The 23,783-nt window shown below is 37.8% G+C and overlaps 1 protein-coding gene across 1 annotated transcript in view; it reads left to right on the top strand.

Moving 5' to 3' along the window:
• Nucleotides 1-23,783, top strand: part of LMBRD1 (LMBR1 domain containing 1) — a 74,111-nt gene that overhangs the window by 21,816 nt on the left and 28,512 nt on the right. Inside the window, exons 6-9 of the mRNA XM_032184293.1 lie at nucleotides 2,816-2,904; nucleotides 5,008-5,081; nucleotides 18,344-18,469; nucleotides 20,129-20,281. Of these exons, the coding sequence (XP_032040184.1) occupies nucleotides 2,816-2,904; nucleotides 5,008-5,081; nucleotides 18,344-18,469; nucleotides 20,129-20,281 (442 nt within the window). The remainder of the gene's footprint in view (nucleotides 1-2,815; nucleotides 2,905-5,007; nucleotides 5,082-18,343; nucleotides 18,470-20,128; nucleotides 20,282-23,783) is intronic.

Here is a 23,783-nt window from a genome sequence, read left to right on the forward strand (position 1 = left end):
AAAGCTATGTACATAGCCCTAATTAACCTATAAATAATTGTGATTTATAGCAGAATTCATTTTAGGGAAGTGAGTTTAAAACTAGTTTGGAACTCTGTTGCTAGAGACCACAGTTAGTAAATCTTACATCTTTGATTTAAGGATCAAATTTGACCTGTGTACACCTGTGTGCTGTTAGCTCTGCCAAATGTTAATAGTCTTAAATTGCTTGTCTAGCATCTATTTTTCATTCTGCAAGGTAGATCTTGATCGTGATATTCCCAGGAATTGTTTTAAGTGGGAGATTGGTTTGACTCTGTTCTGAACATTAGTACACTTGGTAATTTCTTTTCTGCAAAGAGCTGCAAGTGCAAGACAACAGTATTGGCTGCTTTGTTCACTTGAATTAGCTGAATTCCCAGTTATGCCTGTAAAACTGTGTGTTGGCATTTGCACTCTATTCACTCACTGTCAATAGACTGACATGTTGTAGTGTGCAGGTGAATAGTTACTTAGCAAGTCACTGTCTTACTATGTTGATAGCTCCTATGGTCCATTGACCATTTAATCAATGTAGCAAAATGGTTGGCTTCTGTCAAATTTTTTCTTGCTTAATGTGCATGAAAAACAGGCCTAAACTGCTCTGTATCAGTATCATGATGGCACAATGGATGGGCTGTGTTTTAGAGCTGTTTTGGGACTGTGGGCTGGATACTGGTCTGTAGACAGCTAGGCATGCTGGCTGTGCCTACCTTGTGTCCTGGTAAGCTAGAGGTTAGCAGTCAAAGCAGGCTGGTTACCGTCTACTGGCTTAGCTGGCCTCTAGTTGGGGGACCCTGTTCTTGAAGGTGAAATAAGATTCTTGTTTGGGATTGGAGACTGTGAATTCATAGAAACTGCACTCCTTTCCAAGGCCCTTCTTGCTGCATGGAAGTTGAACAGGAGCAGAATCAGAGATGTCTCATGGAGTCAGGATTTAGCTGAATGCTAATTGAAGAGCATGTATTACAGGGTACTATGCCTTCTACTCTGCTTATGGTCCTTTGATGTGCTGGTTTGTGCAAAAAAAAAAAAAAAAAAAAAAAAAAACCACCACCACCAAAACTATTGCTCTTGGAGGAAGAAACTGGCAAGTTATATTCTAAGATAGTCTTCCATCTCTTTTGTTCCATCCATGTGGTCCACAGACAGTAAATTCATACTGATTTTTGAAGTGAAAGGAGTTGAGCTCACTTGGCTTGCAATTGCCTCCTATTTTTAAACTTTTTCAGCAAATAAACTGCAGTTTTTTGTGTTATCTCTTGCAAGTAGACAGTTCTACTTAACTTGTTTTAGTACCTGTGATTTGATCTTGTCTGGATACAATTTTAAAGAGAGAAATAGTACGAGAGGCATTTACAAGACTGAATCTGTAAGCCAGCAAGCATGTGTCAATTCAAGTATTAGCCTTAGTCTAGATAAGACCCTTTAATTTTGTTTGCAGGTTAGTTATTTGTTTTTGAATGATAAGTGTACATAGTTTAACACTAATCTCTGAAACACATGCTTGTATTCTATACTTGAAGTTCAAGGCATATTCCTGGAAGATGTGTTATTCGTTTATTGGATCTTAAAGCAAGAATCCCATTCTGTACTTTTATTTATGCAAAAGTCCAAAAGGTACTTGTGAGCATTCTTTCTGGATTTTTGTTTTCTGTTCTCATATTCTTTATCTAAATTTCTCTTAGTTTACTTCCAAACTGGCTTCCTTGTGACTTGTAGACTTTCACAGAATGGTTCAGATGGGGAGGGACCTTAAAGATCATCTAGTCCAGTTCTCCCTGCTGTGGACAGGGACATCTTTCATGAGATCAGGTTCCCCAGAAAGCCCCATCCAACCTGGCCTTGAACACTTCTAGAGATGAGGCATTCACAATTTCTCTGGGTAACATCTTACGGTATATCACCACCTTCAGAGTGAAGAATTTTGTCCTAATATCCAACTAAATCTTTCCTCTTAGTTTGAAACGATTGCCTCTTGTCTTGTCACTGTGGGCTCTGATGTCTTTCTCCAGCTTTCTGATAAGCCTCCTTCACATATTGAATGTCTGGAAGCTGTGATTTCAGATTGGTATGGAAGTACTGTTTTTCTAGCTCTTCAGTAATAAGCTGTTGTCTGTGGAGGTGCTGAAGAGGCAGTCTTACTATTGGACTTTGAATGGGATGGCTGTTTTACGTGGCATTCTTCTAAGCACTCTTTTCAAATCTCTTTCCCTGAAAGGTCAAAAATACTTACAGGGCTTCTCTGCAATTCAGTTCTCTCAGGCAAAACACCAAACAAGTGGAATGCGTAAGAAGTGTTTCTATAGTTGTAATAGAGGGACACGTCTATGTTCCACTAAATTTTAATTAAATGCTTTCTGTGGCAATCTGTAATTTTATACTAGTTTTCAGTAATGTAATTTTTATAAAAGAATCCTTCTAAAGTGATAGTTGTTGTTGTTGTTTTTAACGTCTCTGCCAAGGAGTTAAGCCAGGTTAGTAAATAAACACAGGACATAGGTTACTGATGCTTGAGTGTAAGGTCCTTGCCTCTGCTAGGACTGGTAAAATTAAAAATTGGTTGTTGACCTCAGACCTGACTGTGCACAGGCTCACACATGAACTCTGCTGATCCGAATATTCCATATGTGAGGAATGTGTATTAAATGAAACATGGCCTTCAGAATTTTTGAAGCTTAATATCAAACATTTTTTCTTCGGCAATAAATGGATTTCTGTTTTCTTAAGTTGGAAGTACAACTTTTTGATATTTGCCTAACTAGGGTAAGTGAGACGACTTTCTGTTTTGTTACAGGGCTTTTGTTCCTTTGGATATTCCCAATAAGAAGAACTCCACGGAGTGGGAGAAAGTGAAGCTCCTCTTTGAAGAATTTGGAAGTAGCCGTAAGTTTGAGATCTCTTCTGAGTTTGCTATTAGCTTATTCTGTCATATTTACCATTAACTGAACAAAAGGTAACTTTCCTGGTGACAGTTCTCTAATTTGAGTTTACTCACTCCCCTGCAGTTATTCTTCAGAATAAGCTTTGGAATGCTTTGAGCTGCTGATTCCACAGTAAAGAATTAAATAATTAAAAAGAGAACATAGTATATTAGTTTACATTTCAGGGGGCACTTTAGGTTGCCAGAGTTGGTTTCTTTGTCCCGTACATGTTCCTGCACTTGTGCATCTACTGTATGCATAATGCAGCAGGCACTTAGCTCTGTTACTGCTTTTAATTTTGTGGTTGTCGCACAGGTCTGAGGATTCAGTTAATAGCAGTGCTCTTTGCAAAGTCTTTCTTAATATGAACTCTGTTTTAAGCTTTTCCTGCAAGCACAAGTGATAAGGAAGCCAAGTGCATTGTTTTGTCATAAATTTTGCTGTCACTTTGTTTGTCTGAAGCTAGAGAAGTGTTCTGACAGAATGGAATAAAATGTTTCCTAAACTGTTGATATGGGTAGTGACAGTAGTTGAACTGAGATGCAAGCTACTTTCTCTAAGCAACATTGACATGGCTGTCAATTAAATATTCAGTTCTGTAGCTGTCTTTGCTCTGCAGCATAGCATAGCCAATGTTTAGTTCTAGTAAGGTCATCAAGATGCTGGGTTGGGATGTGCATGCCTGGATTTGTTTTCTTGGCTCTACTGCTACTGGCGCTTTCCTGTGACTTTAATTTGGTAGGACCAGGCAGCAGTCTTCAGACTGAAGAGACCTCAGGTTATCTAGTCCATCTCCTGCTCAAAGCTGGAAGTTGTAAGGTCAGATCAAGCAGCTCGGGGCTTTATCAGCTAGTTCTTGAAAAACCCTTACAGATGGAGACCTTCATCTCATGGTGAAAAATAGTAATTCTACCCAGCATGAATGTACATGCTGTTGCTCTTTGTCTCCCATTCAACCACTGTACACCACGGAAGAGCCTGGACTCCACCTCTTTGATAAACACCTTGGAGGTACTGGCAGGCTGTGTTAGGTCTCTCCAAAGCTGGCTCTATTCCAGTCTGAACAAGCCCAATTCCCTCAACCTGTGTATGATATGTGCTCCAGCCTCTTGGAAACAGGCTAGTGAATGGATGCTGGCTAACAGGTTGAATGAAAGCTATTTTGCTCAGAGTTCTTGAATCAACCACAGAAAGGGGAAGGATATGAGGGAGAACACGAGGCAGTGGCTCAGTTTGCAGTTTCCGTGACTGTGTGCAGACACGAAACACATCTGTCAAAGTTAACTTCTCTAATAGCTACTATGCACAACTGTGCTGCTATTTAATGAGAAGTTCAAGGAAGCTTGCCAAGTTGTGTCCTCATAGGCAGGATTAGGGACAGGGCTGTTATGCAGAATTATGCAGGAGGATTCCAGAAGCTTGATGCCTTTGGGAATGAGTTTGGTATCATTCTTTCCTTCCATTCCCTTCTAATTTCTAAAGTGATAGCAAGACTGCAGTAACTACTCAGTTCCCTGACCTTTTTCCAGTTTGTATCTGGATACATGTGGTCTGAGTCAAGCCTAAGCCCACAGTCCCTGGCTTGTTTGGTTGTTTGAGGGATCTATGTCTGCCTGATTGTTTGTGTAGTGCTCGATTATGAGAAGCTGGGGGATAACAAATCAAGGATAAAACCATCCAGAATGCATGCTTAAGTTGTGGAAGGTTAACCACAATACTCTGTGGAGGCTGTAAATAGATACTGAAGGAGACATTAGACAGTGGTGGGAGTTAAGTTCATCAGTGGCTATTCAACCACTTAGCTAAATGCATTATCTTCAAGCCTGTAGTGAGGGAGGGATGGCTGTTCTGCTTCTTCAAGTATTGGAGGAGGAACAAAAAGCTGACAAATTCACCTAGTGCAGCTTGTTGTGTTTTGTTTTTGTTGTTTTTTTTTTTTTAAGTTAATATTGCTGGTAATTACAGCTCATTTTTTTCTTTAATGAACTTAAATTTTAGGAAAATAATTGAAGAAAAATGAGTATCTCTATTGTAGGAAACTTAAGTGGGCTTTCTCTTTTTTCAGATGGCTTGACTGCTCTTTCATTTTCCATCAGTTCCTTGACTGTGATTGGGATGTTGGCAGCTATCACTTACACAGTAAGTTGTTAGTATGTTTCAACTTCATATGTTAATGGTACTTGCTGTTATCACGAACCACAGTTGTATGGAAAAAAGTCGTCATGGTAAGTAGCTTCAGCAGTATCTTCTAGCTCTGTTTATTCATGGTTTGAAATCATACTTCAACTTCTCGGAATATGAGGAATAACTTTACTGCAGTTTAAGAACCACTGTTTCAGAACTTGAGCTCAGTTCAGATTTAGTTTCAATGTATTCCTGCAAGGGGAGATCATTCTTCATTATGCTTTGTAATACAACTTCACTGGTTCCTACTGTACTAAGGTTTGTCTCTTGCTCCATTCAGCCATAGAGAACTAAATACTGCTATTTATACATTGCACGATGGCATAACCTAGACTTGGTCTGGTCATTCTGAGTTTAACCTTACTACTGCTTGTCTACATTGATGGTTTTATTCCTACAGAGCTTTATAAGCAGAAGTCTGACAGAATAACTTGATGTATAATGAAACATGCAACATGTTCGTGATTACAACTACATTTCTTGTAAGAGGCTGTTCTTCATTCAGTAAACAAACCAGCAATTTCTTCAGCAGGTGGTATTGCTTCACAATTCTATAGTTCTAGAATGTGAGTATAAGTGCATATCTATACATGTCAATATTCAGTTCTACACACGAAGAATCTGCAGTATCTTCTGCCATGTATACCTTCAGAAATCCGGAAGATCTTAAGTTAAAAGCAAATTGAGTTTAAACACTGTAGAAGCGTGTTTTCTAAAGCCTGGGGAGTGTTCTTTTAGTCCTACACATGCAATTAAAATACTGCAGTTCTTAATGTAGATTAAAAGGATTCAGAAGAGCGCATTCAGTAACTGATTGTGAATCATAGGATTAATGCTATTTGACTATTTTTAAGTGTGAAGGAAAAGGAAGCATTTTAATTTACAGGCTTTTTGATTGTTTGTAACTTGTCACTGATAACTGATGACAAATGATAACTGATGCCACACATTTTGTGTGTGGCAAGTGACAGTTGTAATAATTCGGCCAACATTTCATATTCATGTTGTCACATTCTTTTTTTTATCTATTGAGTTTATTCAGTCACTGAATATCAGCTGATTTGTATTGTTACAGTATTACATTGTCATCGGGATAAAATTCTGCAACTAAGATGATGATTTAAAGCCTAACAGTTAACTGCAGATGAAACTTAAAGGTTGTATGAGTTCCATGTTTTCTTAATAGGTGTTAATCTTTTAAATGTGTGTCCTTGCTGAAATAGCTCTCCTCATTGCAGCCTGGCTCTAACACAATAGACCTGAGTAGCTTTGCTAGTGAATGCTGAGTGGCTCAGTAACAATAGCTCGTACAATAAAAGTTATTTTGAAGCACTGCTACTAGCTTGTCTTTGGGCAAAAGATAAGTGAACAAAACCATTGCAGAACAAGGATAAGAAGTAAGAGCCCTTTAGTCATAACTAGATAAAGGGGTGAAGTGCCTGCTAAATCTTTTGACTCCTGAACAAGTCCAAATTTAATAATAAAGAGACAAAGTTATTAGCTATGCTTTTATTAATGCCTTTAAGCTGGCATAAGTTACAGCAGGATTCTGGGAGGCAATTCAGCACAAAGCTGTAAATGAGGATGTTGAATGCCAACAGCTGAGTGGTGATGAGGCCACTGAGCCACAGCTGTAGGAGACAGCTCACACTGCTGTAGGAGAGCACTTCGGTGGACCACCGAATAGGAGTATTTAAGTCAATAGAACTGAGAGCATCTCAGCTCACCTAGCTGCTCTCAGCTCTATTGACTAAGTGCTTTATTTTGAACTGAATCATGAATTTAATTACTTTTAAGCCCTTTCTGACTGACATAGGTGCTAAATTGTTCAGGCTATATTGCTGACATCTAGATCATGTCCTGGTCAAAAAAGACCTAGACCTTCACTTAGCTTGTAATAACATGTCAGCTTTTAAATTTGTTTCCCTTAATTATGGAAGGAGAGATTAATCTCTTGTTCAGTTACATTACTGCAGAGCATGTGTAGAGTTTTTGACCTTCAAGAAACTAAAATTAAGAACAAAGTCATTAGCTAGGAGAGTATCTTCACTGTTTTGGTCTTTTTTTTTCCAGATTAAAGCTGGCAAACAGCTACCCAAGTTTGATTTCTTTTTTGTAATTGTTAATGAACATCAATAAGTATTTAAAATGCAGACTGTTTTACACAAGTTTATTGTTGACTGAAGCGTAAACAGTGTTTCAGAAAGTAACATTTGAAAGCTTTTGAATTTATTGCTAATACTCCCCACCTATATTTTATTTCCTTACCATGCCACCGACTGGGATTTACTGCTGAGCCCAGACTGTTTCTAGGCACTGTTCAGGTGCATGTCACAATATGCTTCTGTCCTTGAGACTAACTGAATCTGGGAATGTGTGACTTCTGTTTAATGTTCAGTAACTTCAGTGTGCTATGCTGTCTGGGGCTTATCAAATGAAGACAAAACCTGTTCTTAAGGCTGGTGCCTTAGTTTTACTGTATTTAGGACTTGTACAGATAGTGGGTGGTGGTCATTCAGGTGAAATATCAAGCATGAGAACTACAATAGCTTTCTTTGAATGCCTTAATTACTACATTTTTAAGGTTAATATGTTGCTTGGAAAACTTGGAGCTGTCTATGCAAATGTTTGGAGCATGGAATTACTATTCATTTGCATTCAACTGCTGCATTTTGTCCTTCTAAAACCATAATTTTTGTTACACCGTAGGGTTTACGACATGGTGGGAGAAATGGAGGAACTATTCTGTGGAAGACTTGGGCATGAGCTCACAGGGGAGGACTGCTGTCCATCTTTGGTGGTGTACTTTTTGGCACTGTTTACAGGCAATCACAAAATCTTAGACCAAAACAGTGAATTAACTTTGATACATTGGTGGACTGAGGTACAAATGCATCATGGTCAGTGAAAGCCACTGAATAGAAGGTCTACGTTCTCAAAGTTGGAGTTGGAACAGCTTTCCTAGGTTCTGTCTTATCATAACACTTTGCCCACTGTAGTGGTGTTTAGGCATCTGTAAGTATGCAGTTTCTACCTGTAACAGCATGACAGCACTGCTCTCAATTCACTGTTCAGACAGTTTGAGCACCATGCGGATGCCATGTCTCTGTGTGAGAAACAATCACAGCCAGGAATACAGGCTCAGGCAAGGATCTCAGTGAAGTAGCATTTTATTCGCAATTGCAATAGAAGACATTCTGTGAGGAGGAGCGCCCAGCAAAAGTATATCACAACCTTATGTTCCCTATTACCCAATGCTTAATTCCTCCCCAATTTCCTCATTGGCTGAGTACTACAGCTTCACAAACTACTCGATGCTTATTACTATACTATACATGGATGTGTACAAATTTCTGTTAATTTCTCCTTTTCCTTTTTTTCCTTCTTCTCTTATGACTAGAGGGCCCATGATTTCTTCTTTTTACTGATTTTTGCTCTGCTCTTCTTGTTTTTCTTAGCTATCTTCCTTATTTTGGAACAGTGGGACCTTCTACTGTCCCCTTATCTGCTTAACATACTCATGACTGTTACGCCTGCACAATCACATTTAAATATGCAAGGTTAGTGGAATTTTCCACTGCGAAAGCACGCTTTAATTCTCACACCTGGGTTGCGGTTTGTATTGAGGACTGCTTTTCACAGTGGTAGGACTTAATTTAGAAGTTAGTTCAGTGAAAAGTTCATACACCATCATGCTTTACTGAGCCTGAGAGAGGGAGAGCTGTAAGAGTATAGCCTCTTACACTATACCAGTCTGGATAGCTCTAGTCCTTACACTTAAGAGGAAAACAAGCATAATTCTGGAAGGAGTAACTGTTTATTTTTGTAAACTTCACGGTTCAGTCCTTTGTGCAGTCTGCCTTTTAGGTTTGTATTCTTATGTCATATTTTATTTAAAAAAAAAAAATGCCTCTAGATAATAAGAAGCATCAGTGCTCAGGCAAGTTTGATGCATTGTCTGTAATGCTTGCCTGTGATGTTAGACATCTGACAAGTAATTAAGTTCCTGTATTTTTAGACAACCTTCTGGAGGCATATAGAATTGTTTGTCATGGTTCTTAGTTGTTAAACTATTCTTTAGTAATTGGTGGTAGGTTTTTAAACACCAAAAGGAATACCCTTTTTATAAGGGTGAGCACAAGAACATCTTGAAATCTTTGCACAAATGCTTGGCAGCTTATGAGAAAAGGGTAGACAACAAATGAGAATGTAATACATGTTACTGGAATTTCCTTCTCTGAACAGTGGTGATCTTTGTTCAGTTGAGGACTTGCAGTAAAGATGGAAGTTCTTCCCCTGGTTCCCGACTTCTGAAAATCCTCAACCTGTTCCATTGCCAGTTTTTTATTTGCACTATTAAAGGAGTATGTGGTCATAAGAAAAAATCAAGAACAGATGTATCCAGTCTTCTGTATACTAATTTATATTACTGTAAAAAATAATAATATATATATATATGAAATATATATTTTTTTCATAAAAATATTTTTAATCAAAAATATATATGTAATATATGTAGTGAAGGCTGTAGCATAGTAAGAGGCTAGCAAATGCTTTCATCATTGAATTGTATTAAAATTTTTAAGTAAAGAGTGGTTTTACGTTGAAGATCTACAACTTGATTCTGTGAACTTGAACACAAAACACTAAAAGTAAACAGTGATGCTGTGCCTGCACTTATTGCAGCTGACTTTAACTTCATCTTAAATGGTACATCTAGAAGAGTACCATGAAGCAGATAATTAATGGATTCTGCCTATGTTGCCTGGAATACAACTCATCCATTCTACAATTAATCAAATGTTAACAGGACTGTTGTGCATGGCCTTGAATGTGAAGAATTGGGTTATAGCTGTTCAGAAACTTCACTTCTGTGCTGTGAAAATATACCGTACTGAGAAGTTAAGGTAAAGAAGCTATGGCATTGGCACCAGACAACCTTGAATTTGAGTAGATAGTGAGAGCAAAAGCTCACTTCTGTATGTGTATGCTCCTAGGCTTTCTCTCTGAAAGCATACTTCTCTGCTTCCTCAGGAAGAGAGGTGCAGAGAGTGATGCTCTTTAGATTGCAAATGACTACGGTTTAAGTTATGGAACTAACAGATTTACTGTAATGACTAATCTAGTTAAAATCTATTTTTTAAGGAGTACTGTCAGCATTGATCCAACATGCTGGGCCTCTTTGAAGTAACTGTTGATTTAATGTATTGCTTTTTGGTGAAATCTATGGTGAGCTATTCAAGCAGCAAAGAACAGACTTGCCAGACTATGCAATGTAATCTACACCATATACATTTGGTGTGGTGTTCCTGGGGGGACATAAGTTGAAGCATCATGCTGGATTAGAATTGCTGACAACTGTCAAGGTACTGTTATGGTGAAAGATAAAGCTACAATTCTGTTTAGTTGTTGTCAGATTAGCATGCTGGTTTTCATTTTCTCCTGGCTTGAATATCAAAATCTATCCACTAAATTTGACATATTGATGCAAAGAAGGTGTTTGTGTTTTTTTTTTTTTCCATAGTGTGAGTCAGAACACACAACACCGTCATTGTGTTGTGAACTTCACCCCAGCTTCTGAGTGGAGTATCATGAAATGCACTGTTAAAGCTCAGGATGCTAAAGAGAAACATTTTGGTATGGAAAAACTCCTGAGTTCTTCAACTTCAGCTAAATATTATGTATAAATTTAGGAGGGGGTTAATAATATGTATTGAACCTGAAAGCATCCTGTCCCTCAAAGTAAAGCACTAGGAGAATACTAACCTAGAAGTAACAGCTCAAGGAATTAATGTGGAAATTGCTTACATCAGGGAAGGTCAGGATTTCCTTAACTACTTCCAGGGATGATTTAATATAGAAGATGAGGTATATTTTTCCAATGGACAAGTTGGTGTTTAAGGTAGGCACAAAATTAGAATATGGGCACAAAATTTTCCGAGTTTTCCAAAAACATAGAACTCATGTAGTGTTATTACATGCTAACATACCTTATCAACTCAAGAGGCAGTGGACACCAAGTGGAATACAGGAGATTCCCTTTGAGCGTCAGGAAGCACTTCTTTACTGTGTAGGTGACGGAGCCCTGGCAAAGGTTGCCCAGAGATGTTGTGGAGTCTCCCTCCTTGGAGATTTTCAAAAAGTATCTGGGCATGGTCCTGGGAAAGCAGATGTAGGTATCCTTGCTTGAGTAAGGGGATTGGGACTGAATGATCTCCAGACATCCCTTCCAATCTCAAGAGTTAGTTCTGGGATTCTGTCTACCTTATGGACCTGTGGCATTTAGAAATGTACGAAGAGTGACACCTGCCATGTTTATAACTGATGATGTGACATGTCCTCTCAGCTTAAGCTAGGTTTTAGCTGAGGAAAATCTTGACAGGACAGTGATTGATGAGTGATTCTTTCTTTGGTTCATTTTATCCACAGTACTTGTTTTGCTCTTATAACCTCACTTAGACCACACTGCAAAATTTCTGTTCTAACACAGCTTTTCTTTTATGCAAATGATTTATTAGATTATTTTTTTAACATTTCTCTTTATTCACTACCGTGGAATTAATGCTCAAACAATGTTGGGCCCTTTGTTTAATAACAGTATGCAGTGTCTTCAGAGAAGGAGGTAGTTCTGTGTTCTAGGAACTATGACCTTTTGCAAGATTATGTGCTGATAATTCTGTGCCAGAGGATAGCAACTGCATTTAAGGAATAATTTAGTGTGGTAGGAGGCAAATTTTCCAAAATTACTTGTGCAAGTGAGGGGAGTGCAGATAGTTGTTCTGCAGTGGGGGGAGCACTTAATGCTTGCTCATGATCTAAACATTATAAATCTCTTTATTTTTCTTCACCTTGTAACTTCAGTGACTTGATTGTACGAGAAACAAATTTGCATGCTTTTGCAAATGGGTGCGGAGGAAAAGTATTCTAAGCCTTGGAAATTGCAGTTAAGTTTCTTGTGTCCATCTTTGGTTTGATCCTTGTTTTTAACCTGGTCTTCTTGAATGTACTGCCACAACTCTCACTTCATGTTGTATTTCCTTGCTGAATGGTTTGTAAAATAATCTTTTCTTGGCATTAATTCATGGCATTAATTAACCCTTCTGGAAACTAGGAAGGGGGAAGAAGGTGCAGCTAGGAAAGGTGTATATTCCAGATTTTATTTCTGAGAGGGCAATAGTGGTTTTATCAAAAGTATAGGTAAAGTCAGTTATGATTTCTCACATCATAGATATGTCCATACTACTGACAAGAGTGTGAAATTATATCATTTTTTCAAAGTACATGCGATGTTTAAAGTAGCAATGTTGTGTGAACTACTTTCTTGGTGTGGCTCAGCTTCCAGTATAGCTTTTAATTGTTGGATCCTTTTCTGTTACAAAACCTTAATAGCTCAAATCTGCTTTTTTTGGTGTTATGTAATGCATAATACTGAAATACAGCACTTGGTTTTTAAAATACATTTGTAAAAAATGTGAATAAGTGATCCTTAGGGGGTCTCTACGGATCCATGACCTTGATGATTTATACTGACAGCTTTCTGTGTCTATAAATATGAGATATAATAAGAAAATGATAAATCAGGGCTGCAGTGCTTTGTTTGAAATAGTTTCACAGATGATGTAATTTGAATCTATTCTTTCATTAATGTATTTTGCATGGGAATGGTTTTACATTGCCCTAGGTATTAATGCAATAGTTGTTGTCAGCTGCAGATTGCTATTTGAATTCAAGGCAGAATAACATATTACTCACACAATGATAGACAGATTAATTTTTGAGTGATCTTTTGCATCTCATTTAACATGTCCTTGAAGGATGATTATAATTGGCTTTGTAATTTTTCCAAAACATTTAATAAGCGTTATTTGACTTTTTGTGAAATAGTAAAGTGATCCTTTCTCCTTCATCCTGAGAGAGAAGACGTTACAAAACTCAGTTTGTCTGCTGACAAATTTAATGATCTTCTCACACCTAATTTTTGTCCAGAGTATAATTTGCTTTTCCTTCATTTGACTTATTTCTATTGAAGGGGAAAAAGCTTAAAGCCTTTTGTAATCTACCTAACCTTAAAAGCACTCATTTACTACTGAATTTCTTATGTAGACTTCAAACAGTTACTGAGAAACCTACAAGTTAGCAGCTTTTATGGTTGTTACCACTTAATCACTTCAATATCGCTTCTTAAATACAAAAGAAACTTAGTTCTTTGATTATGGTCACTTCTTCATGAAAAAATAAATATCCGTAATAGCAAATCACCTTGTTCTTTTGTTTTAATAGCCTGATTCCTACCGCAGCCACAGAAATCTATATGTGTTAAACTGCTGGATCAATGATAGTTTTGTACCTTTGAGGTTTTAGAGATTATACCTTGAAAGTAAGTTGGTCTTCTAGTTGCTAATGCTCTTCTGTGCCTGATGGAGCAATGCAGAAAAACAACTGGGTATAATAGCTATGCTCTGGTTTTCAACTGATAAAGTTAAGTTTTCTAACAGTTCAGTAACATGTCCAGCAAGCACAAGCTCACTGTGCATGCTGCAGAGCAGAGGCTGTTGTCCTTGAACATACATGTAAGTACTGCAACTCCTTGGCTTCCGCATCTTACAAACCTTAATGGCACTCTTTTGGCCAGATTAGTCTCATATTTTTCCTTGGTGTTTCTTTTTACTCTGTGCAGTGGAAATTAAAGCTCATTAATATGAAATATGAAGGTGAATGTATTAATGTAAAGCAGAAAGGTACTGTAGCGATGAGTTAGAGGAACTGGTGAACAGGTACTCAGTGTTCACTGTTCATGATGTGTGCAGGAGATGACGTAAGAAATGCCAAACTGAACTGGTATGTTCGGTAATGTCAGTTTGTTCTGTGATCTGAGATTGTGTTTTGTGAAAAATTATGCTCTCATAACCAATCTTCAGTTCTTAATAAAACTTAAAATAAGAGAACTGGATTTTAGCTAGTGAATAGATTGAATGATTTCCCAAGCCATATGAAATGAGCATTCAGGAAAAAAGAACCCCACAAACAACAACAAAAACCTGTACATGAGATGGTCTTACATATTCAGATGTATTTAAGAGGCTTTCTCCTTTATTCTTCACAATTTAGGGAAGATCTGTGAACCATTGTGATTGTTAGCCATCTAGAATATTGCTCTGGAAGTAAGATTCTCTAATTCTGACTTTTATCTTTAGAAAGATAGTATGAGTAAACAGCCAGATACAAAGACAGATTTTTTGCTGTGAGGGAAATAGTTGACTATTACTTGTCGAGTCAGATTACTATGTAAAAAAAAAAAAAAAAAAAAAAAAGTGCTGTGTAGGTGTGCAGAAAAGAAAGATACAGCTTAAAGAAAAAGTGCTGTGTATATACAGCACTTACAAGCTTATATACAAGTGTTGCCTATACTGGTGTGACATGTTAAAGTGCACCACATTTGACTCAGTTGTACTAGCTTGCCTGCTCCAGCACAAACAATGCTGTATTGTATCCATATGAAATAGGCAACTGAACTATATCGTATGTTATAAAGGGGGAAAAAAAAAAGTATCGTGTGGCTTCCCTTGCATTTAATGTAATTCAAAAACAAACAAAAAACAGTGAATATAGACCCCTTCTATACCAAAATATTTTTGATTTTTTTTTTTTTTGTGGGACCTTCATACCATGGAAAACTAATCTATATTTCACATGAATGTCTTTAAAGCGCTGCATATCCTAATCTTAAGGTATCTAAGCTGAATGAATTCCTTTTTGATAAGGGTTTAGTTGTTAGAATTGCGTGTTTTGTGGTCTCACTTTCAGCTGAAGTCTTGAAACGGGCTGTTAGAAGAAGATGGGAACTTCTGGGTTTATTTTGGACCCTTAGAATTGTGAGCACGTTACTTGCTTATGCCTTTTATGCAGTGATACAATAGTAAAGTGACTTGTATTTTAAATTGGCTGTTTCGTGCAACTTCGCTAGAGGGCAGTGCTCTGCAAGAGATGCTCGTCAGGATTAATTTCTAGGCATTTTGCACTGTACACGTGCACACCACTTTTAAAACACCTTAGGGAAAGCATTTAAAAGCTGTATCAGCTATATGGACCTGTAAAATAAAAAGAACAGGGACTTTCTTCTATGCTATGCAAGTATTTTCTTAGTTCTTAGTATTTTTAACTTTAACTGATGGCAGTTCACCAGCTTTAGTGCTAGTTGTGTACCAAGACCAGAATCGATTTGTTCTGTTTGATCTTTAACAAGGAGAGATTATTGCTTGGGCCACGTTTAAGTCATTAGACCATATTTTATTAGTTGAACACAGCAGATGTAGGTTATGAAACATAATCAGCTTTTAATTAACCTATAATGCTTGATAGCTTCAGGCGTTTTCAGTAGGTGTTCAAAATGTAGTTTTAAGTATTTAACTCATTTCTAAATGCATCTACTACATTCACGTTGGAAATGTGTTGTTTTCCCTCTGCACTCATGACTGATCTGTGAGCTTATGGCTCATCTGGTTGCATATTAGGCGTTCCCAACTTCATAATACACCTTCAGTGGAAATCTTTTGGTAGCTTGTGCAACTTAAAAAAAAAAAAAAAAAAAAAAAAAAAAAAGTTAGAGTAGCAGTTACGATTCCCAGCCTTTCTGGATTTTATTAAGAGTTTATCCCTGAAGTATTTGTTTGCTGCAACTTCTGTAAAATGGGATTTTTACAACTTATTTTAGCGTCACTTATTTTATATCTTGTACTTACAGATGACTATAAACTTAGCGGGTGACTAGTCAGACAGACTAATAATGCCTTATGTAGTCACAGGCTGGGGAATTTTGGCAACCCTAAGGAGTTGTAAGATGCTGAGCCTGCAAGAGACAAAAGGAAGAGAACAGCATCTGTTACTCCTGAACTTATGTTTTTTCCTGGAGAATGTGAGGAGAGTAGCTGGATCTGCTGTTGACAAGATGGGAATGAAAGAGAACACGGGAAGCCTGAAGACGATGCAAACTGAAGCAATGCTAGTGTAATCTCTAATGTGGCATCTTAGTGATTTCTAGAGTAAAAAGTATATTTGTGTTCTGTGGCACACTGAGAACAGCTGGAGTATAATTCTCTCTGTTCTTCAATACCTACTGACACTGCATAAACAGTGTTGAGCTAGTTGTTGTTTCCATGTGACTTAAAATCATGAAGGTTGGAAAAGGCCTCCGAGACCATCTGGTCCAGCCATACCCCCACCACCGATGTCACCTACTAAACCCTGTCCCTAAGCACCATGTCCAACCTTTCCTTGAACACCCCCAGGGACGGTGACTCCACCACCTCCCTGGGCAACCCGTCCCAATGCCTGACTGCTCTTTCTGAGAAGAAATGTCTTCTCATTTCCAACCCAAAACTAGGTCACTCATCTTTCTGTACTTCATCCTCTGTCTATATTGATAATTTGAAGGAGCAGTATGTCTTACTATCCCACTGATGATCAGAGAGATCTTAGTCTACCTTATTCTCTAGGCATCTAAGTTAAAATCATTTCTAATACTGCTTCTTCCTATGCAAGAAAACGTTTATGTAGTGCAAGTTGTGAAAGATCTAGCTGAATGTGTTCTTCACTAATGAACATTTCAAGAAATATTTTAGGGAGAATACTTTTCTCCTACCCTCTCTTAAATGCTTTCAGGTGATTTAACAGGTACCACTGTTTCCTTGGGTTTGAACCCTGTTGAGAGAGACATGTGCTGTACATTTGTTGAAGTTAATTAACGCTGTTCCACGAGCTTACTGGTAACTGTCACTCTGAATGTAAAAAGCCTAATTCCCCAATAAATGAGTAAGACTGTGAGACTACTAAACTTCTGTTTCAATTTTTCCTAGCCTAATATTTGCAGAAAAATGTTTTGAAACAAGTATTGTCATTTGCAGAGAGAAACTGAAGTCTGTGGCATATATTTATGGTGAAATGGTAATTAAGCTAAATAATGAATTGTTTGAGCTACAAGGCTGGTAAATAAACTCATTTGTCCAAGGGGCATAGAAATACCTGTTTGTGGCAGGGCATCTGGCATGTTGAGAAGTATGCTGAAAATGTATGGCTTCTTGCTTTAAGTGTACTGTTCACGAGACATTAGGGTGTCTGAGCAGGTCGTCAAAGAGGTCAAATCAATTTCTGCATATAGAAAGCTCATGTGATTTGACCTAGCATGCACGGAGACATTTATGGCAACTTAGCATTTGTGTTAAATATTGTAAGAAATGTAAAGCTGTGCTTGAAGGAGGAAGTAGTACGCCTATGAACATCTATGAAACTGCTACTTTCTGAAGTTAAATAATATTCAGATATTAAGCACTTTATTATACAGCATTTGTTCCTTGAGATTCTGTTCAGGAACCTTGCTGCTGAGCTCAGCACTATGGAAAACCTGTCACTAGTAGCCTCCCACCCCTGATAAAAAACAAATAAGCCATAGCTAGCTTTTTTGACCTTTGCCTAAGTCTGTAAAATTCAGAAGGGATTGGGGAAGAATCAATGAAACACTTCTGCGTATCTCACCTCACATACTTTCTGTTAGAAAGCTTGCAGATTTTACGTAACACTGCATTGGAAAAATCTGGGCATAGAAATAGGCAGACACTTTGAATGGTATAGGATTTATAACTAGGAGTTGGGGCTAACAGATGTTTATGGATGTGAATGGATATTTAAGTAGTCTTCTGAATATAAATGAGTTTAGGCTTTTCACCTAGCTTGCTTCTATGCTGTTCTTTTTACTACTGAAATTTTTATAGTAAATCAGGTAACTTTTCTAGGTAACTTCATTTAAAAAAAATAAGTTGAGGGCTATTGGCTACAAGGAAGCTGTTTATGCTTTACTTCTAAAACTATTAAGGTTCATTATGTACAAATTCCTTTATTATACGATGTTGTGATTAGGATCTGAGTTGAGGAAGTTAAGGTTTTAGAAAGGTGAATGATTTGACCAAAAATGGGCTAGCTTGAAAAGTCTTCAGTGGGTTATGTTTTCATAACATCTTAACGTATGTTATTGTCTCAACGATCTTGAGAAATTTACTTTGGGAGCAATGTGGGACACTGGAACCTGCATAGTGTTCCTTCTGTTTTACTCAAAAACGAATTAAAAAACTACTTTGTGATACCTTACAGCTACAACATATGGTAGACTAATCAGATGAAACAGTCTAGCAGAGAATTTGAGTATATATCTTTCCTCTTTGTTTTAGGCTTATGGTATGTCAGCTTTGCCTCTAAACTTGATTAAAGGAACTACCAGTGCAGCTTATGAACGTTTGGAGAACACTGAAGATATTGAAGAAGTGGAGCAACGTATGCTAAGGATTAAGTCCAAGGTATCTGCTTTACGCTTCTCACTTACCTAAGGATCTTTTTTTCTTGCTTGGCTTACCAGTTTATGGTCGTTACTATGAATTCTTTTGTTCCAGACAAATGTAAAGAATAGCAAGCTAGAAGAGAGTAGCACTTGCAATTCTTGAGTTATTTGGAAATGCGCGTGGGTACTTGTGTAGTAGAGATGAGGGTTTCTTTATCAGTCCAACAGCAGTAGTTATTTGTACCTCGCTGCTAATAGTGCTGATGAGCTAAGCTTGAATTTCTGCAGTCCTGCTTAGATATATGGAAGAGACACACCTTGTGGAAGCAAAGAATGTTAACTTCACTCTAGTCTACTACCAGTTATAGCATCCAATTTTTTTGATGCTTACTCAGTGTAGTTATTATCAGCATTGGATACTTGCTGCGTGGAGCTGCCACAAGTCAGGTTCATCAAAGTATTAATCATCTTTATGAATAAGTAACAGCTCTAAATATTCGTGCTTCAAAGTTAATGTACTTTGTTATGAAACATTTATTTGTTAAATGTGTACTTTTGGAAATACGTTTCGATTTCTAAACATCAGGATGCTAATGCCATTTGTAAACCTGTGATGGCTTTGCAGCTCACTGAAATGCTGCGCATAATAGAAGCAGGAAAGCTCTAACTACTTGGGAGTGCTGAACAGAGATAAGATTTCTCCTCTATGTGTAAGGTGCTGGGGGTAATCACCTACCCTTTTCCCAACCCATTTCAGATAATGGTTTGACCAGTGGTTTTCATAGCCCTGAGTGGGGGGATGGGAAAGAAGGGGCATTAAGGTGTGAGCATTTTCATCCTGATAGGCCATATGTGCTGTTACGTGCTCTGTGGTGGTAGATTGCCAGCAGTGTCGAAATGGTTCTGACAGGCTCTGCTTGATACTTGCTATTTCCATATAGCATGGATATCTTTACATTCTACAAATCTTGCATAATGAAACCTAAAAAGTAGCTTTCTGTGGTTTAAGTTGTAACATTTTTGGTTTTGTGCAAAATATGGCTACAGCAAAGGCATTTTGATTACTGAAATCAATGAGAGAAATGAGAAAGTCCTGGAAAAATAAAGCATTGCTTGCTACAGAAGACTGTAGGATTATGAGAGTTTGCAAGCACCTAGTGTTAGCTGGGTTTGGTAACAAGACAATTAAGATCAAAAGACAGAATGACTTTGTTCTAGTTATTTCTATAATTTAATGTGACCACTGGTACCACCTAATTTTCTTTGATTTATGGATTATGGTCAGGATTCTGCCTTAGTATTTAATTGAAATCTTAGTCAATTACATTTGTGAGAAATCATGAAGAAAATGAGGCAATGAAATGAGTGCAATGAAAACATGCAGAACTACAAATGTATCTTACTCAATCTTTACATCAGGTTAGGTATGTAGTTTGGTCTTCTGCTATTAGTATGCCCTCTGGATTCAATTAGTCTTACAGCTTAGGCTGGTTTTGAAAAGTTTTTTTCCTTTAAGTCACTTCAGGGTGTTGAAGAGCATATGGGGAAGATGCCTTCCTATACCTGAAGTGGTATAGAAACAGTATGAATTATATACCAACAAATCTTAGATCATTAGGTATCAAGTCTATTCTTTGATTGTGTTCCTTGATCTCTTGCAATACTTTTTGATAATCAGTGCAGAGATGGTCGACCTCTGTCATCAAGGGATAGACGGACTGTACAACAGCTAGAAGAGAGACTAAGAACACTTCGAAGGAGAGAGAGGCATCTGGAATCAATTGAGAAAAGTTGGTGGGCGAAGTTCTGTGAAGCTATCCGACCTCTAAAGGTAACAAGTTTTGACACATTTTGAGAGTTAAGTTGCATGTAATACCTTCCAGGCTTCTTCCCATATGTATCATAGGACAATTACCGTACTGAGTATCAACTGCTTATGGTTAGTATACCCCATGACAACCTCACAGCAAGTGATTAAAACACCAGAATGGATGCTTGGCTAAGATAGATAGTTAAGTTGGAGCTAAAAGGACCTTTATCTTATTTCTGTGGTCAACTTTTGTTTAGCTTTTGCTATGATAACCTTACTCCTTTTTCCTGACAACAAAGAAAATATTAATATTTGGACTGCTTCCAATGCAGACTTGTAAATGTGTTATTCTATCACTTTCATTATCCTGCAAATAAAATGGTTCCTTGAGTAGATGATTGGCTTCAGGGGGTTGGGAGAGTAGGGGGCACATTGCTGCTCTTTGCTCATCCAGACTTCTCACTTCTCACCTAGCAGAGCCTCCAAGAGCATGAGGTTACATTTTTGTCTTTCTGATACCATGTTTTCTATTCTACAACTCATACAAAAAAAAAAAAAAAAGCTGCTAGTTGCTGATTTTGGATACTGTGACCACCAACTCTTTGTCAATTTTAGAGATCTTGGGAAAAATGCTCCTAACAGTGCTACCTGCTTAACTGCAAATTGGTGTTGTGTTTTGTACTTCTGGGAAACGAATGCTGCAACTCTGTCTCTGTGGGATTCTCTGAAGACACTGGCTTGTAATCATGTTGATAGAGGATTGACACTTTGATCACTGATTTCAAAGCTTAGGTTCCTTCTCTTCTCTCTTCTAAAGTGAAAACAGGGCCTTCATCTCATGCACGCACACAAACCAGTTACATTTATCCAACCCTAATCTAGCTCCTCTGGGTATATCAACCCATGTGTTTCACTTATCTATTATACCTTGAATTTCATTTATCCTCATCACTTTGTGCTGAGGTTCTTTTAAGCATTTATTTTTACCTATCCTCAATGTTATTGAGTTTGTTCTAGCCCTGTAGTGACCTCCTTTCTGAGAAATGACCGAATCTGCTGTCTGCTTCCTTGTTCCTTAGCTGTAGAAACTTTGATTCCTTTCTCAAAGCATTCCTCAGTCCCCTTAATTTAATTTCCCTTGTCTGCATACACTGTTGTCCTTTGAAGAATCTGGAGTTTCTTAACATGCAGATTTCTTTTACAGTATGTCTCCCAGTTGTGGTAGGTTGCCAGTGGCCAGCTGCCAGGCACCAACCAAGCTTTTTTTCTTGTTCCCTGTTCTCCATGGGCTAAGGATTAAAAATGAGGTGGGGGAAAAAAATTGGCAGTTTACATGAAGATAGGGAGACCACTTGCCCATTGCCATCATGGGCAAAACAGATTCATCTGGGGGGGGGGGGGGAAGGTAATTTAGTTTACCCAAATCTATCTAAATTGGCAATAGCATAAAATAGCAAAATAAATATCAAATCAAAGATAAAACTCGAAACACTTTCCTCCAACCACCCCACTTCCTTTTTCCTAGGCTCAACTTCACTCCATACGTGATCCCTTTACTTCTTCCCCACTGTCTTCAAGGAGGTTTATTGTCAGTTCATCTCCTTTCTCTTCAAGCTTTCCCTGTGCTCTAGCATGGGTCTTCCTACAGGCTGCAGTTCTTGGGTGGGTAGGGTGTGGGAGAGGAGGAACCTGCTCCTATGTGGGTCCTCTACAGATTGGAGGACTCTACCTGTTCTACCACAGCATCTTTCATGGGTTGTGGAGGAAATCGTATTTTCTGGCACAGAGTACTTTTTCCTCTTCTTCCTTCTATGATCTCAGTGTTTTCAATTTTTCAGTTTTTTTTCTTCTCCCTTACTGTCATGCTGTGTGGTGCCCTTTGTTAAATGATTTACAGAGGTGCCACCAGCTTGGATGATGGGCTCAACTGTGTCCTGCTGTTGGAACCAGCTGTGTCCAGTATAAGGCAGCTCCTGGCCTCTTCTCACAGAAGCCACCCCTGCAGCCTCTAAAAAAACCTCTGCTAAAACCTTGCTACTCATACCCTATACACCAACCTATTGTGTTTTCTGTCATTTCTTTTTGAAGCCTGTGTGTGCAGATAAAATGGTGTATGTAATGCATGCACATGTAGGACCTACTTCAGACTAACCAGAAGTGCCAGCAATTTTCAAAATTAGTTTGTCTGAATAGATGCATTTACAGAAATAAGATTGACGTCTTGTGGAGAATAATAGATATAACACTTTCAATAGTTTCCTGTAGGCTAAGACCTGTTTCACTCAAGTCTTAAGTTGCTTGACTGACAGGTTGTGGAGAAAACATGTCTAGCTCAATGCATCTTCCAGATGTGTCTGCCTGTCTCATGGCTAAGGAAGAGAGGATTAAAGAGGTGTTATAAACCAAAGAGAGGAATGTAAATATACACCTGGAAGCAGTACCCACGCTTGGTGTATATCTGATTAAAAAGTAGCTCTAGCAGCTTTGGTCATATAATTGGAAGGTGATTTGCTTCAAAAGCAAAAAATGAAAGAAATAAAAAAAAATAAAAAAAAAGGACATGGATTTATGGTTATCGTTACCTTGGATTATGTGGGGTGGAATAGACTTAATCATGAATTAGACCTTATTATTTTTGTCTTTAACTTGATTGGCTAGATCCTTTTTTATTTCATCTCGTTGCTTATTCTTTAAAATATGTCACGCTTTCCTTGTCCTTTAACTTATTTTGCATGGTTAAAAGAGCTCCTTCCTCTAGAGAGGACATGGAAATAGTAGTTACTTGGGGGGCAGAGAGGGTACAGTGAACACATGTTGAAGATTTATGTATATCTATATATGACTTTTTTTTTTTTTTTAGAGCTTGCATTGTGGCTGAACATAAGGTAGTTAAGAACAGTTAGGAGTGGTGCAATATATTGAAAACATCGTATGATACGGGAATGTGAAATGTACTATTGTGTTATTGCCATGGAAAATCTCATTATTTTTTCTCAAGCATGTGAAAATAGGAAGAAGAGAACAAAGAATTCCATATCTGTCAGTTGATTAGTTGAAATTACATGTAGCCAGCAAAAGTGAGAGATGTTGACAAGAATATATGCATTTCGAATGAGCATCTTGTGAAGTAATTGCTTGATCAATAGTAAGCTGGATGTGTAGAACTTCAATCCTGATGCTTAACTAGTGCAAAAGAGACGCTTACTGTGGCAAAGCTTTCATCATGGTCTTTTGATCTTAGTTGACTTATGTATATACCTGGTTTAAAAAATAAAATTAAAAATAAAATAAAAGTACTTCTGTGAAACAGTATTGACATATAAAGTATTTTTTTTGCCAACTCCAGGTAGTAATTTTAGTATGACTTTAGCCTGTACTTTGTAAAGATGAGGGGGGCTATGAGCAATTTGCCCTGCCACTGCCATTGTTAATTCTGAGTACCAATGGAAACAGGCTGAGATTAAAGCTGGACAGAAGCTTTCAGTGTAATACTCTTGGTGGAGTTATCTTTCAATGATAACTT

This window comes from Aythya fuligula, chromosome 3 (genome assembly GCF_009819795.1).
Source record: "Aythya fuligula isolate bAytFul2 chromosome 3, bAytFul2.pri, whole genome shotgun sequence".
NCBI lineage: Eukaryota > Metazoa > Chordata > Aves > Anseriformes > Anatidae > Aythya > Aythya fuligula.